Source organism: Ictalurus furcatus, chromosome 23, assembly GCF_023375685.1.
Source record: "Ictalurus furcatus strain D&B chromosome 23, Billie_1.0, whole genome shotgun sequence".
NCBI classification, from domain to species: domain Eukaryota; kingdom Metazoa; phylum Chordata; class Actinopteri; order Siluriformes; family Ictaluridae; genus Ictalurus; species Ictalurus furcatus.
The window spans coordinates 1,052,180-1,065,728 of record NC_071277.1 but is presented as its reverse complement, the minus strand read 5'-3'; the positions used below and the strand labels follow the sequence as shown (position 1 = coordinate 1,065,728).

Genomic DNA, 13,549 nt, shown 5'->3' with positions numbered 1-13,549 from the left:
TTCCATACTGTCCCAACTTTTTCAGACTTGGGGTTGCATATCTAATGATTTAATTTAAGGTTATGGCTGATCGTGTATATTGCAAAAAGCTGAGAATATATGCACAAGTTATTAAAGTTAAAAAAAAAAAAACAGCGAGAGTATTACATTTGAAACATAAAACCTAACTAAAGTAAACATTCAGCCATGTGATTCAGTTGTGAAGTTATACAGGAAGTTGATCTATGTAATGTAAGAGGACATAAACCACATTTAAGACATTTTGTCTTAGAAATTTGTCATCTGCACCGGTGGGTCAGTATAAAAACAGCAAATTTTACATTTTCAAAACACTTACAAAAAAAAAAAAAAAAAGTACTTTATCTGTTTAAAAAATAAAATAAATAAATCTCATTACGTAATGCATGAGCGTTCTTAGCTATACACATCTTTCAGGCTGCCTGGATCCTGCAGGGACAGAAGCAAGAGATCCAGGCAAAGTTTGCACAATGCTCGCGGCAAACTCCCCAAGACGCCTGGAATGACGTAGCAGTTGATTTCCTCGCAAGTTTCTGAGAGCTGTTTTAACAGGTAAAGGGTGGTCACATTGGGTTAAAAAATTAGTTTCGTTATTGTTGAAAGCATTGTTTTTCGTAATATTTATACGGCGGCATGGTGGTGCAGCTGGTAGCACGGCTGCCTCACTGCTACAGGGTCGCGAGCCTGTGCAGTTTCAAATGTTCTCTCCATGTGCATGTGGGATTCCACCCAAAAACCCCAGTATTTGGACTGCCTAGCTGGCTAGTAGTGTGTGTGTGTGTGTACGTGTTGCCCTGTGATGGACTGGTGTACCATTTAAGGTGCACAGTGGCAAGAAAAAGTATGTGAACCTTTTGGAATTTCATGGATTTCTGCATAAATTTGTCATAAAATGTGATCTGATCTTCATCTAAGTCAGGGGTATTGACAAATATAATGTGTCTAATATAATAACAAAAAATAAATTCTGATCCCTCATGTCTTTATTGAACACACTCATTCAACATTCAAAATGGCAGTGGAAAAGTAAGTGGACCCTTAGAATTAATAACTGGTTGACCCCCCCGGCAGCAATAACCTCAACCAGGCGCTTCCTGTAGCTGTGGATCAGACCTGCACATGGTTCAGGAGGAGTTTTAGCCCATTCTTCCTGCAGAACTGCTTTAGCTCGGTCATATTCTTTGGACGTCTCGTGTACGGCTCTCTTCAAGTCATTCCGTAGCATCTCTATTGGGTTGAGGTCTGGGATCTGACTCCGCCCCTCCGAAAGGCGGATGTTGTTTTTCTGAAGTCCACAAAACATTTTGCCCATACCGCTGTGGAGTGTCAACGTGCTCTTGTGCAAACTTCAGGCGTGCAGCAGTGTTCTTTTCAGTAAGCAGTGGCTCCTTCGTGGTGTCCTGCCGTAGATACCCTGCTTGTTCAGTGTTTGACGTATTGTAGACCCATGAACAGAGATGTTCGCCAGTTCCAACGATGCCTTCAAATCTTTGGCCGTTATTCGGGGTTGTTTCTTTACCTCATTGATGAGTCTTCGTTGTGCTCTTGGTGTCATGTTGACTGGGCGCCCACTTCTTGGTAGAGTAGCAACAGTCCCAAAGTGTCTCCATTTGTAGAACGTTTGCCTAACTGTAGACTGGTGAATTTCTAAAGTCTTTGAAATCACTTTGTGACCCTTGCCAGCTTTATGTAAATCAACATTTCTTGATCGCAGATCCTCTGAAAGGCGAGGCACGGCTCACATAAGCGTGTGCTTCTTGTGCAGAGCAAACTCCAAAAGTTTGAGGGGTTTTTATCAAAGTAGCTGTAGTCCACACCTCCAAACTCATTTTCTTAACGAGACTCCAGGTGTGCTAAAACCTGACTCCAATGAGCTTTATTCAGGTCATTAACTCAAGGGTTCACATACTTTTTCCACAAGCACTATGAGGTTTTTTTGGTTGTTCTCAATAAAGACATGAGGGATCAGATTTTTTTTGTTGTTATTATATTAGACACATTATATTTGTCAGTACCCTTGACTTAGATGAAGATCAGATCACATTTTATGACAAATTTATTCAGAAATCCATGAAATTCCAAAAGGTTCACATACTTTTTCTTGCCTCTGTATTTCTGTCTCACCCCCACAACCCCCCCGTCCCCCGCCAGTGTTCCCGGGATGGGCGCGGAATTCAACGTGACCCTAACCAGGCCGAAGCGGTCGCTGAGGAGGAATGAATAAATAAATTCATGTGCCTAAGACTTTTGCACAGTACTGTGTATGTATGGAGATTCGGGAAAACCATTTTATTTATCGGACTTTAAACGATTTACTGTAATGGACTTGTGGGTGAGATGCATGAAAAAGAAACAGCCTGTAGAGCTCTACACAGTAGAAAATGTTAAAAAAATTTTTGATCATGTGGAAGATTTTTTCCTAGGCTGACACACACACACACACACACACACACACAAGATCCCTGTAAAGCTTATTAACTTCTTTGGAATTCCTGACATTTGGATTGTAAAGAGTGTAAATTTTGTTGTGAGCTATAGTTACGCCTGCATCGTGGAATTCTGAAAGCACAACAGAAACGTTTCCATGCCTGACATTTTGCCATCATACTGGGATCTGAGACTGGTTTAATCCAGTTGGCACATAAAAATTCTCAATTCATTATTCTTAATACATAGGCTTACCAGTTTTGTAGTTTGGTAACAATACTTGTAGTTATATCATACACTTTCTGTCAAACTGTCAATCAAAGTAGTGTGTTTGATGTATGACCCTCCGTGCTTCCCTGACTGGCAGGTCTGTAGGGGTGGTGAGGGGGGTAACCCTGTCGAGTGTATCAGCTGGTCAATCTGGCTCCTTTGTGTCTGGGGGTGTTGTGGAGAGGTGTGTGGGGGGGGGGATAGCCCCCCTCCCAACAAAAGGTGTTTATGTTAATGAGTTTGGCTTTTGGTGGGGTGAAACACGTCTGAAAAGAAATAATGTTTTTAATATGGGGATGTGTTTGTGTTCCCGTGTGGCGTTATTTCCTTTGTGTAAACACACTGTTAGAAAAGCGTGATGTTTGAATGTGTACATATGAGTAGAATATTTGTTTTGTGAAATATTTTTTCCACTTTAAATGCTTTGTTTTTGTTCACAAATATCTTTTGTAATTCCTCTTCATAAAAAACACCACCGATGACATCGCCGTCATGATCACACAACCTATAGACGGGGCGTTCGCGTGATATGCATTCTGTTACAGTGAAGAACTCGTGCGTGTAGTTTTCTTTATAGCCTTTTCTGAACGGACCTCTTACTTTAGAAATTCTAACAACGTCGCCAGCTTTATATTTAAATTTAGGGGCTACGCCGGGGCCGTCTTTAGATCCATATAGGTTTTTATACACGGCGGATTCATTTTCTTTGTTCACATCAATAGGTCTCATCTTAATGCTCCTGTGATAGCTGGCGTCGTATCCGTCCGTGATGTCTTGTAGAATATCGATATAGCGTTTGGAGTCTGCAGCAGTTAAATATCTCCACATCCGCCCTTCTAAGGTCCTATTAAACCGCTCGACGATGCACGCTTTTAAACCGGTGGCTGCTGCAAAATGTTGTATGTTGTAGTTTTTTGTCATGCTTTGAAAATGTTCATTAAAAAATTCTTTCCCTTCGTCTGTCTGTAGTCTACGGGGCCCCCTGCCCTCATCCAGAGAGCACAGAGGGTCGTACATTATCAAACACACTACTTTGACAGTTTGACAGAAAGTATATGATATAACTACTACTACTTTGTAAGTATTTTAAAAAAACAGTAATACGGAATCATAATGCTCCATTATAATATTACAAATAATTCCTTGATGACTTGAAAGTAAAGTACTTCTATTCATTTAGTGTCTGAAATAAAAGTTTATACTTTCCAAATATAGGTATGGATTGCACCTTGTACTGTTGTTTTGTAGGGCGTTTTGGGACACTTACAACACTTTACTTGCGCTTCATGAGAATTTGTTTAAAAAAAATAATAATAATAATTAAAAAAAAAAAAAAAAAAAATTATAAAGCATAGTTTCCAAACTACAAAGAATTGTAAACACAGTTATAAAGCTTTATCAAAATAGAGAGAGAAAATCTTAATTAAATGTTTTTAGCAATTAAAACTAATCACCATGACCCTGAATTGTTTAATATGTACATTTCGGTCTAAGCTGACGTTAGAAAGAACCTTCCCACAAGGGTTTGTTGCTTTAAACAAACAAACAAACAAAAAACCCCTGAATCAATAATCCATGCATCCTCCTATAAACCACAGACCACTAGATAGAACAAGTTTAGCATAAAAAAAGAGAAAATGATACGATTTCCGTTGTGTATTTCCCTGAATAGCTAATTTTATAAAAAATAAAATAAAAATAAAAAATTAGATATCACTGTAATACATCAAAATTCTATTTGTGCGTTAGCCGACACTGTGCAATAAGAGATTGTGCATTTTAAGGCCCACACTGTAACAGACAATATGTTCCACTGTGTCAAAGTTCAGTACATGTGCTTTTTGCCAGATTGTCTCCCTCTGTGCAGTTAGAGGCCCTTGGGTGTTGTTTGTGACAAGTTGGTGTGAAGCAGAACACAAACTCAGTACTGCTGAATTTGCAAACATTTAGTTATTAGCTGCTGAACTGAGTATCTGATGAACGTCAGTGCAAAAGGGTTCTGTCAGTCGCAGAAAGTGCTGTAGCAGATAGATCAGTTCGGGCTTGGTCTGAGCAGGAAAGCCCAACTCACACGGTGCAGTCCTGTTTTTTGGTTTCAGGAGTACAGGTTTGCATTGTTAGTTTTTCTTTAAGTTACCAGGCAAAATCCCCTGTGTTTTTCCCCTCGGGTCATCGACTTTACCTCAGGTTTCTCTTTTCGTTCGTTTCTCTCGATCAATCCTTCTGTCCCTCTTCCTCCTCATCCACCTCTTGGATGTCCTCTAACACCGCTGTGGATGTGACATCACTCATCGGGGTAGAGTTGTCCCCCTGCATGACTAGCTCCGTGCCTGAATTCTTTCTCTAGAGTGAAAGGGTTTGATGTTGGATGGATGAAAGAAATGAGCAGATATCAGTAATACACAGAGACTACAAATAAGTGTACTTAAAAATGGCAGCGGTAGCTCAGTGGTTAAGATGCTGGACTTCTGACTGGAAGGTCACGAGTTCAAATCCCAGCACCACCAAGCTGCCACTGCTGGACCCTTTAGCAAGGCCCTTAACCCTCAACTGCTCAGTAGTATAAATGTACGTCGCGAGAATTTGTGATCTTCACTCACCTGCTGCCGATACACGTAGCATGCACCCAACGCCACCATCGTGGCCTCTCCGAGGAAGCCGGCCAGTAGTGAGCCCACTCCTAATGCAGCACCATTCACCCTGTACAGCAATACATGAAAACCTGAGCATACTGCATCACACACGTATACAGATCATCAAAATAGCCTGAGTGATCTATATCGCAAATACATGTAAGAATACCAACACAGCTGTGAGCAAGCAGGATGTGTATGGATCACTGGGCAGTCTAACATGATCAAAAACAGGTTTACAGACATGCAATGGGGACAACAAAGTAGATCTTATATATAGTACGGTACATGGATACTTTATGCCCGACTCTCACTGCATTACCATCCACGTAGTAGCGCACAGTGACGTTCTAGCGGTGTATATGTAGCTATAGCGGTCTGAACACTGATCCGTAATTACAATTCCACCATATTCTAGGCATTCTCAAAATCCACAGACAAAAGGTCATCGAGTCTCATGCAACGTGCAACATGCCCAACGTACGCAGAAATATGTTTCCGGGAGGAAATATAGGTTATTAGCACACAGTTCATTATAAAAACAGGAACGTTTTGAGAATCAAAAACTAAAGATGTCGTAATGTATTCTTAAGCTATATGTAACTCTCACAAATCTTATATAAAGCATGAAACACGACGAGCGAGGAGTGTTGTTCCCTTACTAAACTTCAACTGCATTCCACTATTAAAAAAAATTCCAATCAATTAAAACACTAACATCATCATACATGTTGATGTAACATGTTTATTCTCACCCCATATAGGGAAGGACTAAGAGACTAGTGATGAGCACGATTATCCTCAGCACAGAGCTAGGGGCCAGCACAAACGTCTTCTTCAGAGTCATCAACCAACCTGTCAGATGAGCTCGAATAGTCACTGGAACACACAAAGCAGGTCAAAGGTCACACGAACTGTATTTGTATGGTGAAGGGAAGTGCCCTGTTTTTATTTAATCTCCTTTTAAAGATTTTTAGTCTGTAAACCTAATTAGAAACCAAAGAGAAATGAGGTATTGGACAACAGATCTATCGCATATTTTTATATATGGGCAAGTAGTGTACTATATGTTAAGACAGTAACACTTCATTTAGATAACCCACACTGGAGATACTACAAACAGTAAACAATCTACAGACTGTTAACAACCTGCCAGCTGATCGTCAACCAACTTATTAACTTATCAGCTGATAATTGAATGTTCTGTAAAAGTTGGTTGATTACTAGGGTTTGATAGTGGTACCGGGTTTGATAGATATTGATAGTCTTTATATATTCTTAGTCAGAGGTCATCATTTCATACTTGGTTAATAGTATCCAAAAGCTGATTTTATATACAGATCGTTGGCAAATTAACCCTTTAACAGACACAGTGAAATACTTGTGCAAAAAATGTGCAAAATCTTTTTCTACCCACATTTACAAAGGGTGCAATCGATCAATCTATCTTACGTTCTTTTGTGTGGATAATGCACAGTATTTCATGACGGCTCCGTGGATTCAAGCTGTGGATGAATTGGGCTTGAAATCTAACCTGGAATAGGGAAGAAGGAGAATATCCGAAGAGGAACTGTGCAAAGCTGAGCAAAATTCTCATCCACTCCAATTACATTCACCAGGATCAGCTCAGACACACCAGGGGTCCAGAACACTATGAAGCATAGCTAGATGGGAAACACACACGTGCACGTATTAATGCATCATCCATAAAAAGCACCAGGCATGGCTTCAAAGAACCAATAATACACACAATGCATTTAACATTTTCCAAACAATCTCATCCTGCCAGTCATGCTTTGTAGCGTGTGTAGTCACTGTTTTTCTCATCTGCGGTGTTTTGATAGTGCCTCGGAAACCAGCATGGTTCGTCACTGTTCATGCAGGGACATGCAGCGAGAAGCCACCCTGGCTTGAGCAGTACTTCTTATGCAATGCCCACTCTTTGTCTGGCAGGCATGTCTGGCAGGCATGTCTGGCAGACTGTGCCAAGCATAAGCTTGAATAACTTGTTTACAATGAGGGAGCCTGTGTGTCCTCCCAGGCCTTTTATGCACCCTTCTGAAACACACAACCCTCCCAAACCCTCCCAAACCCTCCTACATACCACAAAACATCCTGTTATTGAACTGAGAAAGCTCCCCAACTGTACCAGGGATCAGGCTTCAAAGAAACAGATCCTTAACCCTGTTGAGGGTTCCTGGCGAGACTTGTATTTTATGGGAATACCAACTTCACTACACCTCTCAAGTCTGTATTTTGAGCGAAAACATGGATAGCTTTAAGGAAGGTAAACGCACAGCTAAAGCCATTGCAACTTTCAGTGATTACAAAACATCAGACGTGGTTCGATTTCAACATATTCAATGCTAATAAAAAGATTTCAGGCTACTATCTACATCTGCATCGTGAACCGTTCATGCTAGTATTAAATCAGGGTTATAAGCCACATTTAAAAGGTGCTTCCCATTAATACACAATAAAATGGAAAGAAAAAAATAAACAGAATGTGACATGGTTAGGAAGGAGGAATTAAAATACTTTAGTGCAACTTTTAATATCACTTTTCATAGACACTGTGTAATAAGATGCAGATTAATTGCTTTTCTTGGTTGCCATAATTGCAAGTCCAAGTGATTTAAGAGTGTTCCTGACCAAAGATAGCTGCCTTAACGTTCGATGCACTGACACATTCCATCACGGGATAAGCTTTATAACAGATGTTAGGGTTTGTTTGTTTTTAACTGATGTAACGTATTCCACAGTGCTGTTGAGCTCTTGATTCCGATTTGTTAGAAGGTGTTGATTAATATTCTATAACAGCATGGCCCTGACAATAAGTGACATGAAATTCTATTCACAGGATTAGATTACTGTGTTCGTTGCATTGTTATGGTTTCTATAGTAACAGCTAACATACAGGGACATGTATGGTGGACGCTCCAGATAGCCACGGCTAATAATAGTCAAGTTACACAATACATTTAAAAAAAAAAAAATAAAACAAATAAATAAAAACAATACATAAAAGAAATAGTAGAAACTAAATGTTGGACTAATTTAAGATATTTCTTGCAGGGTAACTGCGGTGTACGAAACTGACCAGCCTGTTCTGTTCATTCACAAAAATTCTCAGCTTTACTCAACTATTAAGTTGTGACAGCAACCTTCTTATTATCCTACCACAAAATTCCACTCTTATTTATACTGTAATCATTTTCGTGATGTAGATGCAACCAATGGTAATTTGAAGAAAAAAAAAAAAAAGAAAAGTCACTGCACATGAATAACCACAGAATTTCAAAAACAAGTCAGATCTTGAGTTGAAAGAATAATATTCTGTAAGTGGATGCAAAAAAGAAAAGAAAATACTTGGATATGATTTTTGCTACATAAATAACATGGGTGTAAAATTCAATCAGTTTAATAAAGTCCCACATCCTATTTCAACCAAACATATTTAGTTTCAATGATGAACAAAAAAAACAATAAAATCTCCAACATAAAATGTTCTTTTATTCAAGTGACTCAAATTCAGGTGTGAAATGAGGGCAAAGTTGAGGCCCTTTGGGCAAATTTTGAATACAAATCAGTCAAGTGGCTAATTACTGAAGTCATTTAAACTACACCAGGGTTTAATTAAGAATGAACAGTACATAAAAAGTTGTTTTAATGCGTATAAAAATGTTTTTAAAATATTTATAGAGTATATTATCCAGTGTTTTGGAGATCTTTTTTTCATGGTTTTAAAACGGTTTCGATGCCAAGTGAGCTAATCTCTTGGATGGAAGCAGCTTTTTGATTGTCAGCTGACTGTTGAACTACTTGGGCATGTGCCAGGGTCTCCTATTCACTACAAGTGTGGTAGTAAATCACAGAGCAATCCTAATTCTTTGGCTAATTCTTCCTCCAACTTCATTCAAAAAGCATGTGACTACAAGTCACATCACAGACTATACAGAACCTGAAGCGCTTGAACTCTCACATGCTGCAGATCCCGATTTCCCGGCAGGCCTCGAGTCTTAAGTAGACTTAATGGAAATCTGTGTGTCGAAAGAAATCTGTAGCTTGGCCTCATCTATGAACTTTGGTACCACATGAACACAAAAACTACAGTCTACTTTGACAGTATTGGGGATGTATTTGAGGTATTTCATCTGTCTCAGGACTAAGGACCAGATGAATCCCATATCTGTGTGTTCCTGCTTGGCTTTTTTTTTTTTTTTTTGGCTTTGCATGCACCCATACATACACGCGAGGTGACGGGGGAGGAGTATAACACAAGGAGCACATGTGCATACACGCTAAGGTCTTCCGACAATGTCATGTAGTGAAATACAATGCAGGGTTTGCTAAATAGTAGTCATACTACCTCCTGTCTGTGTGTACACATGTCAGACTATAAGAATATTATATGATATGAAGCAATTCACTTAGCACTAACACTACAGGGGTCAGTCCCCAGCTTTGCAGGACAAGCCTCCTCTCGTTCCTTTCTACTGCATCAAGTTTTTTTTTCCTTCTATATTAAAAGAATCACTCATAGAACACTACTTGGCTCCATAACACACTTTAGCCTCAAGTTAGAAGTCCACAAGACTGAATGCAGGTGCCCCCAGCACACATGCTTTATATACCTTTATAAGGAATGTCTGAAAGTGGTGTTCACCTTATCGACTGGAACCTTTTCATTTTCTGAATCCTAGGAAATCAAGGTTTCCCCAGGGACTGCTAAACAGCAGTAAGTCTCCATCTACCCCAAACGTGCATGCAGCTGCCATAGCAACACACCACAGCACCATGTATATCATCTCTCTGGGTTCCCATAGATTAATAACCCTTAATTAATAATTAATAACCCTTCATTAAGTACACCCATCATCACCACAATCATTAAGAGAGTAATTAGCAGCCAGGTATTTGCTTGTATATAGCAGGGAGGACCAGACAATTGTTATTTAGTTTGTGAGAAATAAAAACACAGAATTAAAGGAGGGTGTACTTTCTTTTTCCCCATGACTATGGTAAAGCCAGACAGGATTAAGAAAACTCCCGCTGCCTTAAACGGGCCATAATAAGAATAAAGGCTCAGGAAACCTTTGCAGGTGTTTTGAGTTAATTATCTGATTAGAGTCTTCTCAGGTCGACATTCCTGTATTATAAATTCTTTATTCTGATATTTTGAGTTACAGGATTTTTGATTTCCATGAGCTGTGAGCCATAATCAAGATTAACGCAAAAAAGCTTGAAATATTTCACTTTATGTGTAATGAATCTAGAATATATGAAAGTTCCACTTTTTTAATTAATTTATGGAAGAAAAAAAAAAAAAAAAAAAAGAACTTTACCACGATATTCTAATTTTTTGAGATGCACCTGTATATATCACCAAAGATGGCTACACCATTTACAGTGATGTGATCAATTTAAATATGAAAATTTCTATAAGTTCTAAATAAAAGAAATACATACAAAACTAATGTCAAGTTGATGTCAATTCGAAATGTTTACATCATTTAGAATCAACATCAACTGTTTTCCCGTGGGATTTTGGTACCAGTTATACCAATACGCACATGCACAAATAAGCTCCGACTGAATGCACTGGTATACCAAGTGTTTTTGGGAATCGGTCTTCTATTTAAACAGTTATGAATTGGATTCCCACCTTGGTCAAGCAGATGTAAATTGGCCTCAATCTGTTTACTCTACTACGACCGAGGTGCAATAGGATTTGTGTTCCAGTTGAGATATTTAATAAGATTGCTGTGCTACATATTAACATATCTAATGTTTGTTTCTGTACAGAACACGAGAGACTGAACTAACACAACAAAACACTTTCAAAGCAAATTTTAAATCAAGGTGGACTTCATTAGACTTCAGCTTTTGTCAGCAATAAACCAACAAACTGTCCAACTGAGGTTGTATACAGTCATTCTTACCGTTACAGACATTGTAAAGCAGGCCAAGGTGAACTTCTTGATATGGGATTTTGTCACTCCAGCACCAGCAGCTAACTTGTTGTTCAAATTATTCTGGGTAAAGAAAAGAAAAATATATATATTGTTACAAAATGATGGAATCACAGAAAAAGGTCACCAGTCAAAAATCTGAAAGCAACATATCAGGTACCACATTAAAAAAAAAAAACCAAAAAAAAACAAACAAGAACATGGCGATGGAATGGCATTACATTCAGCGTATATTATTACTCCTTATTCCCAGAGTTCCCAGGATAGGCTCTAGATCCACTGAGACTGTGACCAGGCCAAAGCAACTACTAAGGATGAATAAATGAAATCAATCAATGAATTTGTAGATTGCAGAATACAAACAGGGATGGACCATCTTTTATGCCTACATCCCTTTTTTTTTTGCTAAAAGATTTCAGTGAAGATACTTAAAATAAAAATAAAAGTAAAATGCTTTAATCCAATTCTATATCGTGATGGGTCAATAAATGTGTTTATATTTATATTCAAACTATATTTAAATGTATAATTAGGTTTACATTTAGTATGGGGGCTTGTTTATTTGATCTGTTGTCCAAATGTTTAAAAAAAATAATAAAACAGCACTTTTGTGCATCTCTGGGTAATCTAAACATGACTAAATTAACTCCTTTTAAAATTTGCATTTAAACAGATGACACAGATGCACCTAATTAACATACTAATTTAGAAAAACAGTTGTTTACATATACAAATCACACATTCCAAAATCACTCACATGTAAACCCTAAGAAACAAAAACTGCCCAACATATTACAACTAGGCCCGTCATGAGAATGTTGTCGATTTATCGTACAAGATATGGAAATGACCCCAACAATTTTTGCAGAGTTCGATATTGGCCATTGTGTCAACATGCGTGTTATTCATTCTTTTGTAAACAGCCACCAACATTTTAGCCTTTCGCGCTGCTTCTGTTCTCTCGTCTGCTCTAGGGCTGTCGAAGAACAATTAGAATATATGTCGAATTTAAGATTGAAAAAGAAAAAAAAAAAATTTATTTGAAAAAAAAAAAAAAAAAAAACCACATTCGAAGGCAAAAACTGTGCATTTGAATTTAAGATGTGTAGCAAGCACTACCGCCGATTTTAATTTAAAAATTACTGTTGAAAAATCAACATGCACGATATTAATAATACAGTAATGTCTTTCGAAGAAGAAAAATCTAGAAAGAATCGTTCTAGTGCTTCAAATAATCCAGTCATAGTTAGTAATGTCGGGGTTTGAGTGAATAACTGAGTGAATAACTAAAGCATACAAAATTCACCATGTTGTATTACAATAGTGTACTCAATGTCATTTTTCAGTAGGCCAGGTTTTCACAAGAAGAGCAGTTCAAATTTTTTTTTTTATATACATTTAAGATAATATATAAAATGTGTGAATATTTGCTTAAATTCTTCATTTTCTCAACAAATAAAACGCTGTTGATTAATATTCATTGGCATTTTAGTCAGAGTAAAACTGACTAAAATTAATCCATTTAGTCAAGATTTTGTCATAAGACAAAAACCACGACTAAAAACAGTGTGAGAATTTACGCTGGAACTGGCCTGAAAGCCTATAGGTTCATTTTTTTTTTTTGATTTTATAATTTTATGCACTGTAATTTAAAAATAAACGCACTTCGTTAACACACAGGTTTGTTCTACGCAATAAACGACATAATGCTGCCGTTTGGTTAGTATTTATTTGTTGAGCCCTCTTGTGGCCTGTTAAATATTTTGTGTTCACTAGCATTTTAACTAACGGAAATTTCGTCGTTAGAATTCGAATACAAAAATCGAATTTGGGAAATATTGAAGTGAAAATTATAACTATAACTTGTACCAGTGGCATAAAATGGACTTGGACAACATAAAAGTAGTTATCGTGACGGGCCTAATTACAACCTCTTCGTACTTTGTACAAGTAAAGGTAAGGTCATTCATATTATATCAAGAGAACATTGTCCTCTTCAGTCTTGCCAAACACAAACAACTGAATCATAGACTTTCTGGTAGGTTCACACCACCGCAGGCAAGTCACTGTTATATCACCGCTATGTAATTAGCTGCAGGTGTGCTTAAAAGAGACACGCTAATGAAAAACATGTTGGCTGAAATGGACAAGGTGTGTTGATCTGGAAAATTCCACCCTCTTGGTGCAGATCAGGACATGTTTCAGAACTTCTCATTCATATAAAAGGTG

General features: G+C 38.0%; 2 protein-coding genes across 4 annotated transcripts in view; one reads left to right on the top strand and one right to left on the bottom strand.

The window, feature by feature from the left end:
* The window catches only part of LOC128599849 (fibrous sheath CABYR-binding protein), a 32,676-nt gene extending 21,502 nt beyond the window's left edge, over positions 1–11,174 (top strand). The window contains exon 13 of one of the 2 annotated variants that reach the window (XR_008384479.1): positions 11,154–11,174. The gene's annotated coding sequence lies outside the window, so the exon portion shown is untranslated. Of the gene's footprint in view, positions 1–435; positions 520–11,153 lie in introns of those variants that run through there. The other variant, XR_008384478.1, reaches the window with a different exon arrangement.
* Positions 1–13,549, bottom strand: part of ankha (ANKH inorganic pyrophosphate transport regulator a) — a 32,904-nt gene that overhangs the window by 1,945 nt on the left and 17,410 nt on the right. The window contains exons 8-12 of one of the 2 annotated variants that reach the window (XM_053611857.1): positions 11,291–11,383; positions 6,883–7,012; positions 6,104–6,227; positions 5,316–5,415; positions 4,898–5,058 (exon numbers count right to left, since the gene is read on the bottom strand). In XM_053611857.1, coding sequence (XP_053467832.1) covers positions 4,930–5,058; positions 5,316–5,415; positions 6,104–6,227; positions 6,883–7,012; positions 11,291–11,383 — 576 coding nt within the window. In that variant the 3' untranslated portion in view covers positions 4,898–4,929. Of the gene's footprint in view, positions 1–3,881; positions 5,059–5,315; positions 5,416–6,103; positions 6,228–6,882; positions 7,013–11,290; positions 11,384–13,549 lie in introns of those variants that run through there. The other variant, XM_053611856.1, reaches the window with a different exon arrangement.